Below are 26864 nucleotides of genomic sequence, written 5' to 3'. Positions count from 1 at the left end.
CGGGGCCTCCTCCTGGTGGAACATGCCTAGGGCACCTCACCCAACATCTAAGACACCCCAGGTCGAGCACCCACAATCACCCCTCCCAGGGACTCCAAAAAGGCCGGGTACTTTAAACTGTAATTTGGCACATAAGCATAGACATCACACCCATCCCCCGACCCAGAGGTTCAGGGAACAAACCCTCTTGTCCACCAGAAAAACTCCAACATAATTATTGTTTCAGTCTCTTAGATCAAGAACATGATGAAAATAGTAAGAAGGAAAACGTTTACCGTGTGAAATTGACGTTTTCCAGCTACAGCTCCATTATCTCATGAGCACCTCGATGAAATCTGAAGTCAACAGAGTGGGGCTGTACATAATATGAATGCTACCAGGCTTGTTAGCAGTGTCCAGCATGCTCAATGGTACTGTAGTTTTGTAAATGTCCAATATAATGTACTCAAGTTTCACAAATTATTAAAGAGAGTTAAATGTGTATCATATGTGTTGTTTTGTACAAGTTATATTAGAATTGTGAATAAGAGGTTAAGCAGTTAATATAGCTATTATTCCCCTCAGTGGTTCTGGTGGTTAATTACAGAGAAATGATAGATTCAAACCAATGAAAAGCCCCAGTGACTATTTTGTCCATCCATCAGTATTTGAAAAGATTGTATCATGTATAAAATTATAACTGGCTTGCAGGAGTTAAAGTTTGCTTGGCCAAAAGCATCAACAGTTATTAGGTAAAACATATTTTGAGCTTCGTCAAGATTAAATCTTAAGTAACTTCACGGTATCAAATTTGGTTTTGATAGATAAAATCATACGTGGTGGAAACTGACATGGTGCTTTGAAACTGGCACAATCACATGAATTCTAAGGCTAATTCATGGCAATTGTATGCATGGTTCAAAAATGAGGTGTATAAACGCACCACTGCTTTGACTCGCAGGTGGTGCCAGAGTGCTCAAGGCCCAGACATGATGAAAATCACACAATTTTTCCAATCAGTGTGCCAAATTTCAAAACGTTTTACCACAAATTCAAATATTTGAAGGAAAAAGAAGAGGAAATACGCTCACTAAATGGAAAGACTGTGGAGGCCTACTGAGTTTTTTTCTGCTTGGCACCATGTTACACATTTTTCTAACCTAAAATGTCATTTGATGTAGAAAGAGATTATTTTACACAAGCTCGATGAGGTTCAGTAGACAGCAGCAGAGAAAGGGAGTGAAAGAATACAATAAAACATCAAGTCCACTTTGATTGTGGAGCATGTGAGTGTGGGGCCAGTGCTGATTGCCTGATTATTTAGTTAATGGTGCTGTCCTCTGAGACCCAGCTGGCCTGACAGTTCATTTCACTGGACTGGTTCTAAGTTAACAAAAGGAATGTGTCCCCTTTTTGCTGACTTTTAAAAAAGTTATACAGGTAAAAGAAGTTAAATAATGTGCTTCCTTAGAGGCCAAAGTTTTAAACTCATCTGACTGATTATTATTGACCCATTTGTTAGAGTATGAACCGAGCACTGACACTGTAAGTGCATCTACGGCCTGCAGAGTGAACCCTGTTTGTTGCAGCTCTCTCCAACCAGACGATCATCCCACCGTTATGCGGTTAGAGATGAGAAATACTTATTTCCCCCATATTAGCAAATTCTTTGGTTACAACAGTTAAAACAACGACTAACTCATTAACCCTTCATCCACTGCTGTTACTGCACCCGTCTCTTCACAACATTAAAACCACTGACCAGGTGTAGTAAATAACATGGAACATCTTGTTACAGTACAGCACAATGTCCTGCAAGGAGACACTGGGTCCTGACACCTAGACACAGATCAAACATGTGTAACATTGTAGCACATGGGGTGGACCTACAATATATGTTCCAGTGGTTTTAATGCTGTAGCTGATCTCTCTTTATTATCCCTCTCGCTGTTACTACCCCTCTTTCTCCTTGGCTCACTAATTAAAAGGAATTTGTATGCTTTGACTCCGGGAAATTTTTCTTGCTGAGGTAATGATTTGTAAATACAGGCCATTTACTGTACCATCCACTACCTTTTTGTCCAATTAGAGGGCTTGACACAAATCCCTGCTGAGCAGGGACAAATGGCAAACAAAGTGGTAATTATCTTCAAAAGCAGTTAAGACGGTGCTGGCGGTGAAATTGTGATTGTTAAGAGAAGATTCATATGCAACACATATCAAAACCGTGGACCAGAAATTCCCACGGAAATATACAGCATTCTGTACAGATGTTATTTATAGCATTATTACTCTGGCGTATTTTCATTACTGCGATTTTGCTGAGGGGCATCATTCTCGGGTCTGAGTGAGATAGAGAAGCATAGATGAAGAAAAGGAATAAATAAATTGTCATGTGCTTAATGTTAATGTAAGCATCTGATGTTTGAGTAAGAATCCATATGGCCCCCCACAAGCTGAACCCTGAAGACTGGGCCTGTATTGAGGATGTGAATGTGTTGTGTCTGGTAGATCCTGGAGTACATCGTTGGATAAAGACCCGGAAATCATGATGTTAAAAGAAAATAAAAAATAGCCCTAAGTATACAGCAAACAGAAATCAAATGCATGTTGATGCATGCCTGTCTGTGTGAGTGTGCATCGTTATATGCATGTATCACAGTGAGCGTGCAAGGTTATTTTGTGCCAGGGTTTTTGTCCTCGTTAGCCTGTCATGTCTGTAGTTAAACAAAGCATTGCCCCTGCCCATCCAATTAGACTTAGATTCCCGCAGCACACCGACGATGACACGTGAACAGACACTCCATTAACACTGATAGAGATGGATGGGAAGGGACAAGAGACGGGAGAAAGGGGAGATTTTTAGCCTTCTAGCTTTTTTTTTTCCAAAACCTTCCTTTCAAGGCATCATTAGCTGACACAAAGTCGATCAAGTTGTGCATTCAGTGAGCGATATGAATATCACTAGAAGAATTTAGCCTGCTCGGTAGTTTAACATGTCTCACTTGAGTGATTTTCATGTTTGCTTATAATATGTAGCCTACAGGGAGACACAGACCCAAACAGCCAATGATAGCACACAACATATTTAATAAATTCTACTTGCAGTGTAGTTTTAAATCCTTTATTCGATAAATCTTTGTTCTGGACTGGTGCCAGTGCCCACTGTTATATTTATCTATAGGAGATGCCTATGTTTTGTGGATGATGAGTATTGAGCTTGTGATCTGGGAGTTTTTATAGTTTTTTTTTTCTCAGGGAAATATTGATGTATTTTCAGGACGATGCTGTAAAGGTTTGCTGCTTAAGCGAGATCTTGTGGGAGTGTGAGAGAATTATGAAATTGTGTTAAAACTGCAAAACAAAATTAGAGGGTTATAGTTTAGATTTTCCTGAGAAAAATTCTCAAGTCTGGTAATGCTGCTAAACTGCTGCTTGTCGAAGTGCATCACTGTCAGTACCGAATGCTATTTCCTCTAGACAGAATTAGAGAAGAGCAAATACAGATGGATCAAAGGAAACGACACAAAATTATTAAGTGAATCCCATTTAGAGCTCTAAAGATCAGAATGTTAGATGGTGTTAGAATGTCATGACAGAATGATGTTTTGTGAATGTTATTGCTTTGCTTTGGGAGCAAAATTGGGTTTTTTATACATGAGACGCCAACTAAAGTTTAATGTCTAAACCAGTGCAGTGGCTAAAAGGCAGTTTGGTGTCATGCAGACTCTCCTTTTTGATTTCCCCGTCAAAGTACACCTTAAAAATTACATATTTGTGACATGTAAGGCAGGAGAAATAATACTTTACTTTTCTTTATTCTAGTTCTTTTCAAACATAGTGCATCTCAGCATGCTGAAATGGCCTTAAAGTGTAGGTGGGGCAAATCATTTTAATGAGCGTTGCTATTCTTCCTCTTCCCACAGCCTCTCTTAAAGGCCAGGGTTCATCTTGATTTAGCTGACAGGCTCTTGTTGTGAGTGTGTTTGGGCAAGGCTGAGCACAGGGCGATCGGTCCACTGATTCCCACAGCAAGAGAAAATCCACCTACAGTTTAGTACTGTGTGCACTGGACTGAGTCGCTGAACCTGCTAATAGAAGCTCTGAATGCTCTTTGTGATGTCTTAAGAAAGCAGATAAGAAAGAAACAAAAATTACATTGCATGATATTCAAATTCGAAACAGGGCAAGGGTTAGGGGGTGGAGGAGGGAGTACAGTCCTGGCGAGCCCCCACCACCTCCCACCCCACACAAATGGGTAAAGAGTTAAGAAAATGGATAGGTGGATGTATGTATCAATGAATGGCTGGAGAGAGAATTGTGTAAATTAGGTGAACAAAGGTAAATGCCAAATGGTGAACATCTGGCTGGCAATTATTTTGTTTTATTGCCGTTGTATTTCCGAACATCTCAGTAATAAATAAAGGGATCTCTGTGTGTCTGCTGCCCGTTCAGCCTGCCTACTTCAAATGTAGCAGGTGTAGTGCCCGAGGAAGTGCCGTGTCAAGTATAGATGAACAGCACTTTTTGTTGTCGGATTTCCTCTTTCATTCTTATATTGATACACACCTCCTGGGAGACTTGTACTGCGCCAACACTGAGGAAACAAGGAGACAAGCCCAGCCATAAATTACATCAAAGCATAGTAGAGTTTCATATACTGTGCTGAAATACATTGTGAGCACAGGAACTGGGCACACAGTTTCATGCCTGCTCATAGGTTTCTTGGAGCAGTGCTTGGAAAACACTGGACCGATCTGATGTAAATGAAGAGAAGAGGAAAAAACAGACAGAGGCAGAAATTACTTGACACCACAGAAAGGGTGTGTGTTTGTGTGTGAGTATTCTTAAAAGTATTGGAGTGCTTGAGTGTGTTGAGCTAATACAGCCCCAATTCCCAAACAGTTGGGACGATGTGTTAAATGTAAATATTAGCCGAAATTGCTTTGAGGCAACTGAGGTTGTTTTTTGGCACTATATGAATGAAAGTGAATCGAATTGAAATCTCACAACTCCATATCCTATTCACAGTAGCATATGCAAAACACATCAAATGTTTAAAATGAGAAAAGCGTACCATGTTAAGAAAAATAATGTCTCAGCAACATGCCCCCAAAAAGCTGGGACAGGGACATCTTTACCACTGTGTATCATCCATTGTTCTTTTAACAACAGCCCATAAACATCTGGAAGTTTAGGAGACCAGCTGTTGCACTTTTGGGAGAGGGATGCTCTCTGATAGAGGATTCTAGCTGCTCAAGAGTCCTGGATCCTCTTTTTGTTTTCAGTTGCTGGAGAGTTTGGTCTGCAGGCAGGCCAGTTCTTCATGCTTCTTACTGTAAAGCCATGCTGTTTTAATAGATGCAGTATACAGTTTTAACATTGTCCTGCTGAAATATGTAGCAACTGAAAAAGACATTATCTGAATGGGAGCACATGTTGCTCTACAATCTATTTACCTTTTAGCATCGATGGTCTCCAGATGTCTGTTTCATAGACGCTACTGCACCCCCATACAATCAGAGATGCAGGCTTTTGAACTGAGTGCTGTCCCTCTCGTCTGTAGTCCAGAAAAGGAATTTCACATTTTGATTTATCTGAACACAAAACAGTTTTCTGCATTGCTTCAGCTCATTTCATTCAAGTCAGTAGTATTTTTTTGGATCGTGTTCACGTATGACTTCTTCATTGCATGAAAGGGTTTTACCCGATGTGGTTGGCACAGTGAACTGTTTCACAGATAATGATTAGTGGAAGTGTTCCTGAGCCTATGCAATGACTTCCATGAGAGAATCATGCCTGTTTTTAATGCAGTGCCGTCTGAGAGCTGGACGATCACGGGCATCCAGTATTGATTTTCAGCTTCGCCACTTACGCACAAAGAACAAGGATGAAAGCTAAGACCAAATCTAGATTATTGGAAATGTTATTACGATATTATATGTATCGTATTGTTACATTATGATACATTATATGTATCATCTATATGTATTATAAATGATGGATATTGAAAGTCTTCCCAATATTACTTTTAAAATTTTTCTGAAACATTTCCATAATTTCTAGATGCAGTTTTCATCTTTACTTCTGAGTAACTCTGTCTCTCTAAGATTGCAATCATGTTACTGACCTGTTTCCAATTAACCTGATTAGCTGCAAAATGTTCCTCCAGCTGTCTCTCTTTAGTACCTCTTACTTTTCCAGCCTTTTGTGGTCCCCATTCCAACATTTTTATATGTGTTCACCCCGTCAAATTCAAAAGGAGCCTGCGTTTTTCATGAAATAGTAAAATAGCCCAGTTTAAACACCTGATATATTTTCTGTGTTGTACTGTGAATAAATTAGCAAATCATTGCATGTGTACACAGATTTTACGCAATGTAAGATGAACTAAAAATTATTGTTAAAGAGGCTTTTTGGTGCAGATTTATATATTTGTTATAATTTTTATAATCTACAGTATGTTGTTTAAATTCTAGGTCTATTCAAGTGACACAAAACTGGCGGCTGAATTCAGAAATCTGACAATCAGATGAAAATAGGACATGAATCTCTGCTATAAATTAAATGTTATGCTTTCAGTGACCTAGTGCAAGTAGTTGTTAGACCGACTGTAGTCTCTCTCTTAGACAGTTTGCAAAGGTTTGCAGATAACCATCATCTAATTCATAAATGCACAAAGATCACTTACACGTTGCAATCAATCAGAATCAGTCTGTCCTGTGAGCAACTCAACTGGTTGTCAGCTGCCGAGCACCTATGTCATTTTACTGTCGTCCTGCATCAACTACGTCTGAATTTGCATTTGTTTCAAATTTATCAGGTTCTAGCTTGACTCTAAATATAAGTCGTTGATGTCTGTTCAGTATGAATTTCTGTGTATGGGGACGGCAACAGATTTGCGCCAGCGGATAACAGGTGATTGTGGTATTATCAGAAACAGATTGCATGTAATTGCAAACCTGATCCCATTCAATCATATTGCAGATTCATATTGCGTCTTATTGCAGTCTTGACGCTACAAAGTCACTTTGAGAACAGCAACTGACTGTGAAGGGTATAAGATCCGGTCCCAGTCGGCAAAGAATCCATTTCTAAAGCAACAGGATCAGAAGTTCATTGCTAACTGTTGAAATAATTTTGTTCTGTTTTCCCTAGTGTGACCTTAACTGCTCTCCTGTCTTAGCAAATGCAGTCTTGACCCAAAGAAATCTGTCTGCTTCACAATTATTGCTAGAGTTCTGCCAAAGGGTTTAGTGTCACCTGGATATGTAACAGGCATAAAGCTCCCGAGTCATTAATTATCAACATTCTTCCCCTGGATGACAGCTAGGAGAACAGACATTTCTACTTAGACACTCTAGCCTCAGTCGCATAAGATCTACCCACCACATCCTAGAGACTCACCTCTCTGAGCTGTGGTATGCCCTTGCTAATCTAAGCCCAGCTCAGTTGCACTGAGCCTCCTCCTCATTAGACACAGTGGTGTAACACAGTTTTAAGTTTGGTCTGAAACTCAGCAGCCTGAGAGGCTGCAAACAGCACCACCCCAACACACATTATGTCAGTCAGAGACAATCTTATGCAACATTTGAAGAAATTATGTAAAAGTCATGACTGAACAGTTTTCAGGCATTTTCCACAAGCTGCCCCCTGTCAGCCTCACCAGCCTCCTCTCATGCCCTTTCCTGTGCCTGTTGCTCTGGCCCATCTGCTTTACAGTCACCACTCCTCAGGGTGCTTCTTGTTTTGGCCTCCTACATTTGCGAACAAGGAAAACATTTAATTTTATATTTTTTTCCCTCTAAAAATAGTTTGAGTTGTTTGTGTTGGCATAAAATACATCCAAGCCTTTCGACAGCATTTGATCAGCTCTTGTCTGGACAAAAAACAAGTCTTTGTCTTTGAGGAGTGGTGTTAGGAAGCAGGCGAGCGCTAGCATTGATAAAACTGTCAGATTTAATTGATTGTGTCACATGTGGCACTGTGGTCACTCCCAGCTTGTCACGGTCCTGGGTCTCCTGACCCAGCGTTTTTAGTTCTTTGTGATTTTTGTATTATTGTACTTGTGTGTGATTTATTCTATGGCTTCTAGTTTTGATCCCTTGCCCTTCATGTCTCTCTGTGTCCCCTCTGTTCTGTGTAATTGTGTGTCTTTGCATGTTTGAGTTTCTTGTTTTCTGTCACTCTGCATTGTGCATTATGTTCTCATGGTTGGTTTTTTGTTACTCTCTCTAGTCTAGTCTCTTGTGTTCCCAGCTGAGTATTTCCCTGTGTATTTTGGTTCTTAGACCTCTGCCTTATGGTTTATGTCTCTGTATTTCTTAGTTGCTGTCTCCACTGTGTCAAGTTCGCGTCTCTGTGTGATACTTCCTGTTTTACTTTGATGGTCCGCGTCTCATGTGAATGCGTCCTGCTTTGCTTGTCTCGTCAGTCCTGATTTCTCCCAGCTGTGCCCTCCTTCTGTGTCTCATTCCCCTCGTTACTTCCCAGTGTATTTAAACCCTGTGTTTCTCTGAGTCAGTGTCGTGTCGTCCCTCATGCTGTGTGTGGATCTCCCTGTGAGTTCTTAGTTTATGGTTTCCCAGTTTAGTCTAGTTTTGTATGTTTGTTCTACCAGCAAATAAAGCTGTGTTTTGAGTTCACCTCCCCGAGTCTGTGTCCTGCGTTTTGGGTCCAACTCCTGCCTGCCGCACAGCGATTCATGACACAGCTAAAAGGTGGCCTCAGTGTCATAACTAGAGACATCCTCACAGCTTTAATTCATCTTGAAAGCTTAGCCACAGCTTCCATAACATGACGGTTGCTTAAATATCAAAACATTTTTGCCTCAGCACAGCTGGGCAGCACTTAGCTGCTTCTGTGACAACTTATCCAGTCTCTCTGAATACTACATGGGGTCATTCTGACCTTCTATCTCACTCCCAGACAACAATGAACACTCTGCTAATGAAGACGTAGGAAGGCACATAGAGAAATTAATTCCTTTTAAAGAGGTTGTTATCAGCTTTCCTTTTGGCATATCCCCCCATCGCTATGATTGGGGAAAAAAGGCTTTGTTAAGTTTTGAAACAAAGTTCCTAGAAAGTCAAAGATGCCTGTGTCTCAGAAGCACAGTAAAACTCTTTTCTGCAGAACTCTGCTGGCTCTCTGGAAATGTGGAAAAAAGACATGCACACAGAGAGGCAGGTAATCATAAAGGTTGGAAGAGTTTGCCTGTGCCGTATGTACAACCCAGTGAAGTGTGTCCTAAGATATGCACAGGTTCCATATAAATTGGACAAGTGCAGCTTGTGGAGCAATGAACAGCTGTGTGGAGAGATTAAAAGCAAGTAACAAAAGTTGCATTGTTTGTTATCATCTTAGTCTAATGCAGACCTTCCCAAAGTGTGGGGCCCGCCCCCCAGGGGGGGGGGGGGGGGGGGCGTGGTATGAAAGGGGGGGGGAAGAAAAAACAAAACGCTTGGACACTGCTAGCACGGGGCGCCCACAGAAATGCAAAGCAGGAGATGAAGCATCGCTGAATATGTTTCCAAACCAACTTCATTCTAAGCCAAAGACTAGAAAATATTGTGAAGCATATCTGCCCTTTGGTTTCACCTGTATTTTTTGAAAAATGCATTGATAGTAATGTTGAATATTATTACACATACAGTAAAATAATCACACCGTGACGCCTCAGCCTTTCTAAATAGAGGGACAGTAACTGTGTTTGTATATGTTAGCGTGTAAAACCTGAAGATAGTCAGATTAACAGTATTTTGTCTCTATCTGCCATTCTGCAATTCATCTCATGTAAACAATAACGTGGCGCACAGCGTGACGTGAAAAAAGGCACATACCTTTGACGTTGCGGGTCGAACTCTGTATTCCTCGTCCACACGTAAACGGAAAAAAGGAGTTTTAAAAAATCTCAGTTTTCAGTGATTCGAAACGACGTTTACGTGTGGACGAAACAGCCGCATTTTCAAAAATACCCGTGTAGGTGTGGACGTAGCGTAAAAGAGTTAGTAGTTTACTTTCTTACTACCTGTAATTTATTGCAGGTTACTTGTATTTGCTTAATTGTTTACTAAATGTTTGAGGTGTGAAAGAAACCGTACATTTTTCTTGTAAAACAAAGGGGGGCCTAGCAAAAAAAGTTTGAGAACCACTGGTCTAATGATTGTAGCATATACTCAAACTCCTCATGAACATGTTAATCAATCTGGGTGAAATTTGCTATGGAAACTGCTCAGGGTACCCGGATTAATGGCACTCTTCAATCCTTACAGATTACATGCATTATGTGTAGTAGCTGATCTCAAAACAAACAGCGACATTACATGTAGATTGTTCTTTGTAAATACATTTGGTAAACAATTTTTAGAGTAGAAAAGAATAAATGTTTTGCACACTACAGAACTCCAATTTCATTATTTATTGCATGTAGTATTATATGATGTTTCGAGTACGCCTACTATTTATCAGACATAGAAACAACTTTTAGTTCAGCGTGACTGGAATGTGTTGTCAGGCATATCTGTTAATAAGTGTTCATCAAACCGAGACCCTATTAGTCCCTTTAAATAGTTGCTTTGTCTTATTCAATGACTATGTAGCTTGCAAATAAGATAAAGAAAAATATCTATTTAATCATATTAGGAACAGCCATTTTGCCTTCTGACTGTACACAGAGATATAATGAAGATAAAAAGAATAACAGGATAAATTAATTTACATATCTGTGTTTTAATATGTGAGTGAGTTGAACAAGCTCCATAGGCCTGACAGTGAATTTATAATTAATTCTGTGCCTTAACGCCTCACTTCACTTGCAAGTCCATCAGATTTCTATGTCCGTCTGTCTGTGTCGCTGTCTCTATCTGTATGTTACCACAAACAGTCCCATACATTAAAAAGAGAAGACCCTGGGTGAAACAAGGGGTAATGTACACTTAGAAAGACACAGAGAGGGTCAATAGGATTAGCATTGTAGCTCTGACCAAAGATTCAATACCAAGTCTCTTACCCACACGTGATTTATTGTCTACAGCTCCCATACAGAAAACCTTTTCATTTTTCAGTTTTATGGCCTGTCAATCCTTAAAACAACATGTATTACTGAAAGTATAATGCATCTAAAAAGGAACAGGAGGTCTATAAGTCATGTGTGAACTACATCTTCATTCAGTTCACCTGGATTTTCGTTTTTTGTATGTGCGCGTCTGTGTGTGTTTTTTTCGCTCTTTAGTACATTCGCAAAAAATAATAAAATCCACCGTCGATTGTTAAACACATTTGCATTTATTTTGTTTCGACAAAGCTGATGTGTGACAGGCTGTTCACCAAACACTGATAGAGCCGTGTGCACCCAGATCTGTCAGCACCATTACTCGTCTGACAGCTAATCCCCAGGCTGATAACAAATCACCATAGTATGCGCCTTCCATGGAAAAGAGCATGTCACAGAAATGTCAACATGGAATAATTTGTTAAACTTTGAAGCTTATGTAATGGTAATACTCAACTTAGGGCCTGGGAGCCGCCGGCCAGTGTCAAATTTACTAAATAAAATTGTCTGAGGAAGTACCAGTTATGCTTAATGTCGTATAAAAATTTTAATATGTAAGCAAAGACTATGCAACTAAGATGCAGTTGCATCTGTGGTGAATCCAGTATATCAGTTAATACTGATAAAAGAGCTCGCTACGACTTTTTTTGTTGTTTCGGATGTTAAATATTATTGTTTCTCTATTAACTGTCCATCTTCCTCTTGTCATTTTCCAAAAGTATCCCTTGGGCAAAAGAGGTAAGCACAAAACAAGTTATCCCTGAAATATCAGCTTCCTCTGTAATTACAAAAAATTGCATAACACAAAAAAGTTTTTAGTGTGACAGTGAAGCAACAATGAGATAATAAGAAGCCCGCAGGATTTTTATTTATGATTTTTCTTCAGTTTTGTGCACAAATGTCTTACCAACTGATCTGGTGTCAGTGATTTAGTTTAGAAACAAAGAAAAATTAATGAAAGCACAAAAAAGTTCCAACCTTTCTTTTAAAGCTTTTACTCTTTTCTTTTCCAAAAATGTTATCACATTTTAATTCCAGTTCTTTGGTCACAGTCTGTGTTGTTTTAATAGATTACGGGGCCATTTATGATGGGAAGGTCTATCAGATACCACCGGGCGTATAGAATCACAGTGGATAAATGAGCCGCTGGTCTCTTCATTTGCTTTTTATCAGTATTAAAGTTCCTTCTTTTTATAAGTCATTTCCGTTTGCCTGTCAGAAAGAAAACAAAAATGTTTGTAGGCAAATGTGTGAATATCCTTTGGTACCTTTTTCTCTGTATGCGTGTGCTGCTGTATCCAGAGATCACCACTCCGGTTCCTAAGCTATGCCTGAGGGGGCTATGGGAGGGGGGGAGCACAGGAAGCATGACGGGGATCTTCCTAGTTTTCAGTAACCATGGTAACAACATCCTGCCCTGCCAGGATCTATGTCAGTGGCGCTGAGATGGGCTACAGAGACATGGAAGAACTGGAAGATGGAGGGAATAAGAAGGACCAAAAGAATCAACAGAAATTGTTTGGTTTACCTCTTTGAGCCTGACTTTACTGTACAACGTATTGTGCTTTGACGTAACTGTTGTTTAGACTTATTTAGAGCTTTATTAATAATTAAACAGAATTTCAACATGAATTTCATGGAGATGAAATTGTGACTTCCTTCCTCTCTTCATGTGTAAGTTGACTCCGTTTCATTTATGGGAGTCTGATCAAGTTTACCAAACAGCTTATCGATCCAAAGTACTGATGGAAGCTGTCAATCTATGATTCAGAGTGGGTGCAGGGATTCAAATCTTATGCAGGACACTGTTTTTATGGGGTAGTGGCAAGGTCTGGCTATAGTTTTACTAGTTTTGGTAGAGGCACTGTGTGTTATTTCCTAGTGTCTACGTGTGTGTGTTTGTGTGTTGTGAAATAATGCTGAAGGCACGCCAGAAGAGGAAACTTGTCAGCTGTTCCTACTGCGCTGAAAACAACGGGGAGACAGACAGATGGGGGGGAAAGATGGATATTGTGTGTGTTTGTATTGGTGTGTCTTAATGTTTGTGTGTGTGTGCGTCTTCTGTATTTGTGCGACGTTGCGAGTGTGAGAAATGGATAGAGCTTCTCAGTTCTCCATCAGCTCAGTAACCAAAAATACACGTTCGAGTGTGCTGAAAAGAATCCGTACGACGCTGCTCGTGTTTCCAACAATGAGATGTTGTGTCGAGGAAATAATTTGTCTTTTGTTCGATGCTTAGACACAGGCACGCTCTTAAAAAGAAGTCATTTCTTTTCCATTTATTCCGTAACAAAACATTTTCCTTCTCAATAGTTCCCTCGCTTATTATAGCTTCAATGTTTCATTAAACCTATTGATCACACGACGATGTCAAATTAGAGCTCAGACAGTTATGCATGATTAATGTATTTTGTAATGAATCTAGCAATTTTAGAAAAAATTATTTATTTATTAATTTGTTTCTTTTTTTTAAAGCCTTTTAAAATACTTAACAATGAGATTCCCAACAAGCAGATTTTGAGTTTCAGTAGGGAAGCCGCGCCACCGTTTGATCGCTGCACTGGCTCACAGCATTAAAAATGAATCAATGGATATGTACCTCAGAAATACATGCATTATATTAGTGGGATAGTGAGAAACTGAAAGGACAATGTAAGGAGAACAGACAGGTTCACAGGGAAATACTATGAGCCTTTATGGCATTTTCCTTTTATCTGCCACCTCTCTCTCTCTGTCTCGTGTTCCTATCCACAGACACACATATTTTAAACTCTCTGTTGGCTGGAATGTTTTGGTCACATGAGAAGCAATTTCACAGCTGACGGTCTGAACCACCTCAGCACCTGAAACTTCATTACGGCACACTGGCTGGTCTGCTGTGCGCACATAGACACACGCACATAACTTGGCATGGCGAGGCGCTGCAGCTCATGTTCTGGTCTCGAATGTGGCACTTCATAATAATGGCGGTGACATGTTGAGTGCCCAGCTCATATTGCCAGTGGTGTCGTAAACAACATATCACTTTGTGCAACAGCAAAAGCCACAAAGCAATGACGGGTACAGCATTGCTGGACAGGCGGAGATACAGATAAGATAAAGCACGTGCAGAGAAAGAGAACTAGTGTAGTCGCTGGGTGACGATATCTGATTGTCACCCACAACTCAAAATTTCTTCAGTGATTTAAAACAGGTCTTGCTCAAAGGACCCTGGAGCAACTATTCAGAGCACCACAGTCAGATTTAAAGACAGCATATAAAAGATGGACGCACCATCTTTGCTTTCTTGGTGTTTTGGAACCAGATGTAACAAGCAAGAGGTGATGTGAAATTCGGAAACTTGAATATAATAATAAGTACCAATAAAAGAATAAAGGTGATAGAACAGAGAACATAAACAAGACAACTAAACTAAACGACATAAAAGCACTACAAAAATGTGTATACCAAAGTGATTCTGCGAACCTTTTCTTCTCAGGCAACTGATTCAAGGGGGCCTAAAGGCGTAAGCACAATCAACCTAGGACTTTAGCATAGCTAGAAAAAGTCCCACCTGAGGATCAAAAACTGATCATATCCTCATTTTTGCTATGTTGGTTGGGACCACATCTAGACATCCACTGGACTACTCTGTGAGTAGGCCACTCTCACACAATTGAAGATTATGTATCGGAATTTCAGGAGCGGGAACACGCCTCCAAACACTCTCCTTCCGGCCCTCATCTATATAGGTTCTCCCAGTTCTGCAAGCTGTCATTCACGTTTACGTGCCCCACCCTCCTTCCCCTTTTCAATTCTTTAACTTCTTCACTTCTGTTTAGTACACGGGGATCTGCCAGGCCCGGGAGCCATCGCCAGTCCCCTTCGAGGCCTTCCCCAAACCGCAGCTGAATTCATGTCCAAGCGTTCACCTTTACCTACTAAAACGTTGTCAAACGTAAAATGAGGACGTGGGCCCAGCTAGTGAATAGTAAGTTGCTAATCACAACATGGGTCTACCACAACCATACCCTACTTCATCCTCCTTTTTGACTTTAATAGAGAATATATTTTACAAAATAAATCTCTCCACGTGTCCTCACCCAGGGGGCATCCTTATCAGATAACCAAACCTCCTCAACTGGCTCCTTTCGATGTGGAGGAGCAGCGGTTCTACTCTGAGAGCCAGCCACCCTTCGGAGGAAACCCATTTCCGCCGCTTGTATCCGCAATCTTATTCTTACAGCTCCTACAGCTCATGACCATAGGTGAGGGTGGGGATGAAGATTGACCGGTAAATCGAGAGCTTTGCTTTTGCACTCAACTCTCTCTTCAACACAATGGAATCGGTGCAGCGTCCGCATCACTGCAGCCACAGCACCAATCTGTCTGTCAATCTCCGACTCCCTTCTCCCATCACTCGTGAACAAGATCCCGAGATACTTAATCTCCTGCACTTGGGGCAAGAACTCATCCAATGTTTATACAATCTGACTTATTTATGCAATCACTGCTGGCCATTAGAACGAATGTAGGTTTGCTTCACATCATGAGTAATAATACTCGTCGACCATTTAGGGTTAGAGAGAAAATTCAGATGGTTCCTGATTTTTCTCCTGGTGTTAAAGTTTTAAGACATGAACACAATGTTTCAGACCCAGAAGCTATGACTACCTTTTAGTCTTTAGTCTACTGACAGAAAGTCATGTTGACATTAACTTTCTAACCAGCTATATGTCAAAGTTCTGATAAACAGTGACTGCAAGTAAACTTGCCATAAAATTACAGATACGTTTAGATAACATTGATATTGTATGTGAATATATGCAAATATAAATTAACATTTGTTAAACATTGAAAATAATTTGCTTAACTGCTCTTAGCATCTGCTTAACATCCTCTGTGTTACCTTCAATTGATGTTGGTGGGACAAATGCATCACTCAGTAGTTGGTTAGTTGCCTTTATAAACAAAACCGCTAAGAAATCTGAAAAATGCCAACAGAACACAGAAATTTGCGACACCCAGTGCGGTACGGTATCAGTGAAATCTAAAACTACAGATCAAACCTGAATGAAAGCCCATCTGAAAAAGTACAAACTTGGTCTTTTTCCTCTTTCCTCCTTTCATTCCTTCTATGGGCTGCCATCGTTTCCTTCAGCCTACACTCTTGACGCATGTCAGTCAGTCCCCAGTTAAATAAAATGACAAGTCATCATTAGACGGACTGCATCTAACCGGCTGCTTGCTGCGCTTGTCATTCACTCTGACTTGTTGCCTTTCACTCTCTCCCTCATCACTCTGCGTCTCTGCTGGCTTCCCGTTTCTTATTGGGTGAAGATTCTCACTTTTCTGCCCTCATCTGGACGCACATAAACCAGATGAATTCATGTTTCCTTTCATCTGTCTGTCAGTTTATTACCCCTCCCTCCACCCGCTTCTCTTTTGCTCATTTTTCAACTTCATTTTAGCAGCCATGAGGAGGCATTAGTGCACTTTTCATAAATCTAAACCTGAATTCCCCCAAACAATATCTGCAAATTAAATTAAAAAAAACAAGAAGCTACAAACATGACTAAAATCCAGCTTTTTTCATATAGTATGAACATAAATACACACAGCTGTGATAACTGTGCTCAAAATTGCTGTCTCTTGCCTGTACAATCTCTCGCCAATCTTTGGCTTTATTCACTGAGGGTCTCATGCGACATTTTGACCCTCATAACTCACACACATGCTCCCTGACACAATTCAATTTACAGCACATCCTCTCTCTCTCTTCTGTCTTACTGTACACCCTTTATCTTTAACCACCACTGCCTCACCCACGCTCACCCGATATCTCCCGCATCGCCTACATCTGCTTCCATCTTCCCCGCTCCCTACCTCCTCATCGACTCTGATGCTGAAATCAGCCCCCTGTCTCCTAGTCCTCCCCCCCCCTCTGTCGCAAACAGAATGACCATGCCAGTGTTGATTAGAGCCCGCATGGCCAGATGCTCAACTAGGCTTAGCACAGGCCTGTGGGAAAGAGTACTGCTTATTCTAGCCTCAGGAGATGGATTGAAAATGACGGGACCTAAAACAAGCAAGCATTGTCTTGTTACCTTCACATATTCAACACGCACAGGCACACAAGTCATTGCATGTAATATATAGCAGACAAGTTTTATTCCTATGTATTATATTCCTAACGAATGTGATAATTACTAATGTTACAGACTTATTGTTGTTTAAGTGTACAAGTACACATGTTCAGTTCGCTGTGATTAATTTAAATATCTAGTTTATCCTTTAAAAAAATTGCTTTATAACATTTATGCAGACCATAGTGAGGGATAGTTGTGACATAATGTTCTCTTTTTGTGAAAACGGCCCACTCCTTGAGTCCGAGTCAGGTGATTTTTGGAGCACATATTGCTACAGCACTAAACACTGCCATCTCACCAAGACAGTAATTTATTGTAGATCAGATATGGTAGATACCACTGAGCTTATAATTACAGTATGTCTAGCTGTACCCATTTCAGTGATGTGGATATTCCCTCTTTTTAATAATCACAACATGATTTCTTCATGTCACATGAACACGGACCACAGTGGGAATGTGCACTTAGGCCAATATCACAGAAACCCATTAGTAAATGAAATGTTGTGGAGGGTTATTTAGAATTTTTATTCAATTTTATATAAATCAGACCTGGGACAAACTTAAATAAATAAAATATGTGCTCCTGTAAGAGTTTTACTGTCTGCACTCTTGTAGGACGTCACATAGCTGCAGTAGAATCAATATATTTGATTCAGGTCATTACATAAATCGTAACCTGTCGTAAGTCTTTCATCGGGAAATCCCATTCCAGTTCATTTCAGTGAAGGTCTCCTCAAGGCCATTGAGTTTAAAAATCAGTGACAGATGAGGCTGATCTGGTATTAGTTACCCAGAAAGATTATAGATAAACGACTTACATTATGTAAACCGACACTGGAGCTGGAAATCAGTGTATTCAGCAGTTTGCCTAATTTAAAGCGCCTTCTACTGAAGAGAGCTATTATAATTAAAAGTGCTGAAATGTGCATAAGCATTAGCGTAAGATTTTTAAGGCTTTTGAATAATTTCTTTGAAAGCAGCCAGTGTAGAGGAAAAACAAGCCAGATTTCAAAGAGTAAAGTGCTTTGTTTGCCCTTTTTTGTCAGGTGGATAATAAATACAATATGTGCAGTTAGGCAATCCAGAAAGCACTGATAGTCTTGTTATACAGTACCTCAAGTTTGGATGCATTGTGTGTAATTAAAAAATTCCCAGTGGCACCTAAGGAATTATTGGATTTAAACAAGTGTTCTGTGTTTACCTTTGGTGCTTATTAATGTTTGGAGTTTTCCTAAGATATGTTTTAAACTTGTTTCATGGTTCTAATTGGACAGCATAGGGAGCATGATGAAACTGTTGGCAATTGCCTGAATCCTCTGTCTTGTATTCACAAGCTAATTATACTTTCCGTCAGATACTATGAGAAGTCAGAGTAGTGTCTATATTTCCCACAAAATTCCTGCATATTGGGACTATTACAGTGCACAGTGAGCAGACGGGCGACAGAGAGAGAAAGTTCGGTTTGAGCTGCTCTGAATTTGCCTGTGTGTTGTGCAATTTTCTATAATAGTGGAAGGAGAGCAGTGGAACAAATCTGGAAATGTCTTTTTGGGATTCAGGCCTTTCTGTTATAGGACACACCAGTGCAAAAAAACAAAACACTTTGGTTATCTTGTGTGTTTTACATAAGGTAGTGGAAGCGACTACGAGATGTTGATCAGAGATGTACATGTGCAGTGGTTTATTTTCTCTAACTTTAGTATAGTTAAAAGTACACATAGAGGCAGCTGATGGTAGCTGCTCATACCTGAACTAATTAATAACTAAGTCAAAATAATCACTGGGAATGCATGAATGCACAAATTATTACTGACGTTCCTGTAACTCAGCTCGGTTACTCTGTTGCCATTTTTCAGTTTTCATCTTTTGCATCTCTCTTTAGCTGGAAAATGCTGAAACACGTGGAAAACTCACTTGGTATGTAAATGTGTGGCAGACCGAAACCATGCATGCGTACATGCTACCTGCGCTCTTGGCTACTCTGATGCAGACACCGGAAGATATAACTGGTATCTGCATCAGGTTAGTGAGTGCTGCCTCACTTCACTTCCTCTCCTTGACAAGACCTGCCTTTGGAGGCACTGACCTCATCTTTATTACAAGTACAGGGAGCTGGCACTGGTTTTGGGGGGGCTGGGTTGTTGTTAAGTTACAGTCAAGTGTTGTTTACCAGTGAAATAACTCTTGATCTTACAGAGATCACTGTGCCTGTGGGATTAGTTATAGTGGTTTTCAGCTTATCCTTGTTGTATAGGTTAAAGATACCTCAGAGAGAGGCAGAGAAGTACAGATACCTGTGTTAAAAAGTACTGAAGCAACTTTTTTACTCAAGTAAAAGTGAAAATCTACTGGACAAAACTACCCAGTATATTCATGCAACATTTGAATAACCCACAGCTAGTATAGCTTAATTTGTTTTGCAGGACGTTTCACAAAATGCAAACAATGCATTTGAACGTTGATAAATTGCTGAATTTGAAATTACCTGACTCTTTAAAAAACACTGCCTTAATTCTTTCTCCTCTTCTGTAGTGCTAGCTAGATTCTGAACTTATGGAAACCTGCACTGCTTCCGGTCCACTTTAACTCCTAAGTATAAATGCTATTAATGATACTATTGATGTAAATGTAAGGAGTGGAAATAACAGACTTCTTTTAATGTAGGGAGTGAAAATAGAAAGGTTTCAGAAAAATTATAGATACCTGAAAATTATTGTCAAGTACAGTATTTGTAAGTATTTGTACTTCGTTACTTCCCACCTCTGGAGACAGGGATCTAACATATGCTATTAGGTGATCAGCATGATCAATCTACATTACTAGATTTTGTTTGAATTTGTTTCAACCTCAGTGATACTCTGTCAATTCAGAGCATGTAAGAACTCTAGAGACTCCTTTCTGCATACTGACCCTCTAAACTGTTTGCTTTACCTTATCATCGGTGTAACCAGGCCACACTGATCACTCAGCCACATCCATAGTGCTTCACATCGATTTAACTCTGAACTAATTCACTGCTACTATATGCTTATATCTTAATTAGCTTGTGCATCCTACACGCTTTCATTTGAATTTCATCGGTGTGTAAAAGCATCCCACTCGCACCCAGTGTGCTCAATGGATTTGAGGGGACAAGCCAAATGACCTCTGCTGCTCATTTCATTCATCAGATGGAGAATCTGAATGGAAGGTACCCGTCTAGTCCATTAGAGGCTCGTTATTTGGCAGGACCTTCAAATGTCTGTGTGAACCACTATTTACAGTCAACAAAACCAGCAGGCATCGATTTTCTGATTTCTTCACATAGAAGCATGAAATCTTACAGGAAAAAAATGGCAAATGTGATGTTATTGTCAACAAGTATCTCGTAAAGGTTTTTCACTTTGCTTTGTTAGATGTGAAAAATCCCCAGATTTATTCCAGCAGACAATATTACATATATCAAAATAGTGTTGCCTACATATAAAACAACGAAAAATCCATTTATGCACTGTGATAAGGAGACGTTTTGACACTGAAATGCAGAATAGAACTTTCAGCAGGACAGGTTTGTTTAATTGGACCCAACCTGCAATAGATGTGCTGCATCAGAATGAATTGGATTAAATGTAATTGAAATCACGCATTAGTTTTGTAAAGGAAGATCTTTTTTTTTTCAGTGTTTAATTAAATGTGCCTCTCGATATCTGGATATATAATAGCAATTAACTGAGTTGTATACTCTCATCCAAATATCAAATAGCATTAGTAACCAAAATTGCTCTATATGCAGTACAAGAAGCTCAGGTACATGGCCAGTTGTCATTGCCAGTTTGCAGGGGCAGCAGTCTAAGCAGAGATACCTGGCCACTTCCTCCAGTTTGTCTGGGGAATACCAGCCAAGAGACATAATCTCTCCAGTACATCTTGTATCTGCCCCAGGGCCTCCTCCTGCCAGGTCATGCCTGAAACATCTCATTTAGGAAGCGCCCACGAGGAAGCCCAGTCAGATGCGTGAACCATCTCAACTGGCTCCTTTCCATGTGGAGGACTCGTGGCTCTACTCTGAGTCCCTCTCAGATGACCAAGCTGCTCACCTTATTGCTAAGTGACAGCCCGGCTACCCTTCACAGGATGTTCATGTATCAGCAATCGTACTCCTTTGGTCACTACCCACACACAGCTCGTGGCCATAGGTGAGTGGGGGAATGTGTGATACGTAAAAATAGATACAAAGGAAAACGACATGCAGGGATCCAGAGTAGATGTTTTAATCAGGCTGAACTTCTGAATGTTGTAAATGTTGTAAAATTGTTGGGACTACACCTCAGTGAAACTTCAGAACAGCCTTGTTTCTGATTATTTTGCTTAGATCCACATTTTGTTGTTGTCTTTAAAATAAGCAATATGAACAATTTTTTGGAAAGTACATTCTCATTCCCAACTGTGTTTTGTCCTGCTTGTGCATTGATAACTTAATTTACTTGAGATTACAGTCTTATGTGCCCAGTTTCCCCTGCCGCTCAAGGTAATTAAACCTGGTGTGTATTATCTACACTTCTCTTAATCCGCTTTATGAAAACAGGTTGGAAAATGCCCTCGCACTCCAAAAAAGCACCAGGAAAACTGCAGGTGGAAGGGAAAAACTCATGTACAACTCTGTGTGTGTCTGGGTGTTTGTCACTGAGGACAAAATAAGGATGGTGAGCAGATTTCTCCACCTAATAGGCTTGCCTGCCATTCAGACACTCCACTGGGTCTTGATCTCTGACAGAAATGTAGCTAAGGGACACACGCACACATACACATAAAAACCGTTTCTCCAACCTAAATTTGAAGCTTAAACAGGTGAGGTACTGAAGAGGAGTGGATGTGCTCACTGTTTCTGAGAAAGGACACAGACTTTGAATATTTGACAGAGGTCAGACACTTGTGGTATTTCTTGTAACTAGCTAGCTAGCTGGTTTCTCATATAGAATTGTTTTAAAATTATTTTATTCCAGTCCTCAGTTTGTTAACTTAGCAGAGACTGTGGATACACACTATTGCACACACTCAAGTGACTAAGCCAAAATAAAAAATATTACTAATCATACTCTTTACGATTAAAAACATGCTTAAAACACACTTACACTTTCAAATTTGATTGTCTTTGAAAGACATTTTAAAAAAAAATCCAGAGTGAAAAAGGAAAAGAAAATCATATGAATGTGAAAACAGAGCCATGTCCCCATAACACGAGTGAAATACCCGCCCACACATCCACACGCCTGCATGCAAACACACACTAACACACACGCACACACATTCCAGCAATGATATCAGTCCCTGAGTAGATCAGTTGCCCGTGGACAGAGAGGTTGCCTGATCAGGTGTGCTCTGATCAAGTTATTTTAGTTGCTTCTAGTTTTTTGGGCAGGATCATGTCTCTAACACCAACATCAACTCTGACTATGAAGGAAAGGCCACAACAGTGAAGCACATCAAACAATACAGGTGAGTTAACAAATCCAGACACATGTGCGTCACACTCTTGTTCTTAAAACCCCCTAAATAGCAGCCTGACCTTTATTTTTTTATTTTTATCATTGATGCACTTGATGTTTATTTACATCAACTTCTCTCTTTTTTAAACTCTATTTGTGGAGATTCTATTTAGATCCTATTCTGGCTGAAAAACTGAAAACGGTGCCATGTGTCAAAGATAACTGAGCACATTAAAGCTTACACAATATCCTATTTAAATCTTTGCTTTGGTATTCTCTAGTTGTCTAATTTTAAATTAAATGTGGGAACAATACGAACGAGAACTCAATTAATTATGTAATTAAGCTGTTATTTCTACCTTAAATTGTTTGGCTTTCAACTTAAGGTAGGAAGCCTTAATCTTTCGTTATAATCAAAAATGTGGCCTGATTGTAACTCATCTTGATTGCATCATATATTTGATCAGCATCTACTGGAATTTATTTTTTTTCCAAAATGCAATATCTTTTTGAGTTATGTCATTTCTGATGCGTGTAAAATCAAAGTAAACCAAAAGTAGAGATCAGCTTTTCCACTTTCTTTCTTTCATCTCTGAACTGGCAGTATAAATAAATTCATTGTGAGGCACCGAAGAGGTCCACAAAGAGTCGAAGATAAAGATTTAAAGCAGTCTAGGAAGAAAAGCAATGGCGATATATTTAATGTTAAAACATTCTCTGTATACAGTCCACTAGCTCACCTGTATGCTCAAATAAGAGCTGAGTCATTTGTGTGCGTTAAGAGGAAAAGATAAAGAAAAGGTAGCGAGCGGACAGATTAGGTGGCTGATTGGATATGGTTCTCAATTCAGCTCCCTGCCAGGGCCAATAACAAAGAAGAGACACAATAGTAAGGGAGCTGGATGAGAGGACAGAGAGAAGAGGGTGGAGGTGGTGGAAGTGTAATGGAGTCAAGGACCCTTACAGACTGTCAAATGCTGCACACTTGCTGCATGTCAGGCCCAAGACACACATGCACGCATAAGAATCAGTCCAATATTTTGCTAGACATGTCTGTGTGTGCGTGTGTACAAGTGCTCCTTGGCGATAAATCTTAATTACACAATGGAGTGCAGGCCATGTGCCATCTCATCACACCATGTCAAATCTCATAAGCAACACAAAAGAATAGAAGAGGAAGAGCAAGAGCAAGAAAATCAGATGCAAGCAAATGTGTATCTGGTATGTGAAGAAAGAAGGAAATTCAGACCTGCACAGGGGGGATCCAGGGGGAAGACAATCTTTGTATTGGATCCTCTTGGGTAGACCCACTCTGGTCATTACTTCTAAACCCAGAAACTCACCAGCAGCCAATTTTGTGTTGCTGCTGGTGATTTTGCAATCAGTTCAGTCAATATTAACAATTCTAAAAACAAAACAAAACATGTAACCGATCTATTTTGTGCCAAGGGAAGCTGGCGGATGAATACACAGGTTTAGAATGTGAGAAAGAATGGGGCTGGGGGTGTTGTTGTGGCCCGCTGAGTCATCGTGGCTGGGTGATCTGTAAAAAGCAGCCCCATCAGCCCCCCAGAGTAATGGTTAATCGTGGGAAGTCTGGTGTTAGGGTAAGTGTGGCTGTGTGCAGGCCCGGCCTGATTGTGGACAGTTGCGGTGGGTTTTGCCGTACCGTGGTGTGACAGGGCCAGTCAGGCGGATGGGGCGTGTGTTGTTGTGGGGAAAGTCCTGTACAAGCAGCTCTTTGCTCTGCTGGCTGGGAGAAAAGCTGGGGCAGCTCTCCCAGAGTAGAAAAAAAAAAAGCTCTGTTCTTTTGTTTTCATGGCCGTTCTGCTCCCTCTGCTCTGTGAGTTTGGGTATCTCATCTGGTTGGCTGAATGATATTCGGTCCTGTTCTGGACCTCTGGTGTCTCACAAAACTTCCCGTAGTCTCTTCCTAGAAACTTTTACTTCCAAAGTTAAAATACAATTACAATAAAAGGGAAAGCAAAGACATTGAGCTCTTTTGGCGTGGCATTAAAATGTATCTAGCTTGTAACGAATCAATGAAGGGACACTTAAGCTGACATGCCGATAATCATCTTGTAGTAGCAACATGATAGAAAGCAGACACACACACACACACACACACACACACACACACACACACACACACACACACACACACACACACACACACACACAGGAAAATACCACCAGAAAACAGCAGTGTTTTCCCTTATAGTGCTGAGGGGGATTTTCAAAGAAAATGTCAAAAAAGATTTAGTTATTTCTCCTTGTGACATTTCACGGTACCTGTTAGCCATCTTACTTTTTATATATTGTGAAAATACAACATTATTATTTACAGGTCACTGTAACCTCTGCCAGAAATTGTTCAGTGCTATCACAACTCTGAGGTTGCTATGGGTCAGTATTTAATCACGCTTCGATGTGTGGAAATATCTACTGTATATAGATGTGTGGCAGATTAGGAGGCAGAGCGGCTCATACGCTAATCACAAGGTCAGGGATTTGATCATCAGCTCCTCCTCAATGTACATGTGGAAATGCCCTTGGACAACATGATGAACCCAAAAAACTACCTTTGATACATCCATCAATGTGTGTATGTGTTTGTGTGTATGTGATCTTAATATTTTTTTTAAAAAAGCAAGAATTATGCCTTGTAGTGTAAAGTGATTTGAGTGTTCGCTAAGACCAGAAAAAGCACTTTAATAATTTCTCTTCCTGTGCTGCACATGTGGTTCCACTGTGTGTCTGTCATGTCTTTAGCGAGGTAATTAACTCCAGTCAGACACTCTGTCACTCAGACCCGGAGCACATGTGTCTCACAAAAGCCTCATTTCACAGGCTGCTTCAAATCAGACGTAGAAACATCTACCCACACTTTTTCAAACAAATGTGCTGGCTACACATATGCACGTCTAAGGACTAGACCTCTGACATAGTTTACCGCTTCAGTGCATTTATCATCCCTTTTCGACATCCAAGCTCTTCATCTCATCTGGTTTGAGATCTAGCCACTGAGTAACATAAAACATTTCTCTATCCGAGTGTCAGTGTTTGAATAATGGGTCAGGGACTACATGTGTCTTTGTGTGTGTGCTGCGTCTGCATATGTGTGTCATTCCACTGTGCTGTGATTTCCGTTCTTGAACAAGGCTGAGATGTTTTTTAAGTATTTTTAAGGCATTTGTTCCAAGGTCCTATTTTGTATGCTCTGTTTGCCATGCAACAAAGCAGGACTCTGAGCTCTTGATGGACTAATGTAAGGCTGTTTTTGCTGTGTGTCACTTCTCCATGTTCAATCCTTAGCTCCTTTATTTGACACTGACTTCTTTTGTCTTTTCTTTTGTCTTGTTTTTGTTGCAGGCACAGAAATCGTGGATAGAAAGAGCATTCAGCAAGAGAGAATGTGTTCATATCATAGTGAGCGCCAAAGACCCCCATAGGTGAGTACAGAAAAGGGATATTAGAAAGTGTTAACCAAAAATCTTTATATCTTTAATCTTTACAATCCTTTGCATCATTGTAGAGTTTGTTGTTTTGCTGTTGACCTTTTAAAACATGTAGAGTAACTCTAATGACACTGCAGGCAAGAGCTTCGCATTAATGAACCAAAACACTGACATTATGCATTTTAAAACACAAATAGGGAATTTAAAGGTACAGTTGTTTTCTGCGGATAATAATAATAGTAATGATCAGTGTTGCCAACTTAGCGAGTTTTCAGACCCCTTAGTGACTTTTTTTCTAAAAAAAGTCGCTAAAAAAAGACGTGAAAGCGCGTATCGCTTTTACTCTCAACAAGCAGCGGGTGCTGTAACGCAGTCAGTTCTTCTTTTACTCTTTTACTCTTATGCTGTTTTGTGGATCACAAGGTTTAAAACTACTTATAAACACACACACAAAGTAACTCCACCAGAGCGCCTATTTCGGGTCACTTTTGCCGGTCCAAGCCCGGGTAAAGGAGCAGGGTTGGAATTGTGACATTAAAAAAAAACAATAATTGCTAAAAGAAATTTAATTTGTAGTTCTAAATAAACTCTAAATGCATTTAGGACGTTTTTTACTCACTTTATGTCTCTTCCACGATGTTATTTCTCTCTCCAACAACATAGGTTACAATTAGATTAGCATGACCAATTATGCAAATTAGGCGATGGCGTCATTTAGTGACTTCTAGCGAGTTTTAGGACAACCAATAGCAATTTTCCTTACTGAGGAGTTGGCAACA

At 40.1% G+C, this 26864-nt stretch overlaps 1 protein-coding gene across 4 annotated transcripts in view; it reads left to right on the top strand.

Annotated features, from left to right (window-relative positions):
- The window catches only part of trpm3 (transient receptor potential cation channel, subfamily M, member 3), a 120191-nt gene that overhangs the window by 21401 nt on the left and 71926 nt on the right, over window positions 1-26864 (top strand). For all 4 annotated transcript variants that reach the window (XM_082553316.1, XM_082553313.1, XM_082553315.1 and 1 more), the window contains exon 2: window positions 26000-26079. In XM_082553316.1, the coding sequence (XP_082409442.1) occupies window positions 26000-26079 (80 nt within the window). The remainder of the gene's footprint in view (window positions 1-25999; window positions 26080-26864) is intronic.

Source organism: Aulonocara stuartgranti (genome assembly GCF_965226115.1).
Source record: "Aulonocara stuartgranti genome assembly, chromosome: 12".
In the NCBI taxonomy this organism is placed as follows: Eukaryota; Metazoa; Chordata; class Actinopteri; order Cichliformes; family Cichlidae; genus Aulonocara; species Aulonocara stuartgranti.
This window is presented reverse-complemented; position numbering and strand designations above follow the sequence as displayed.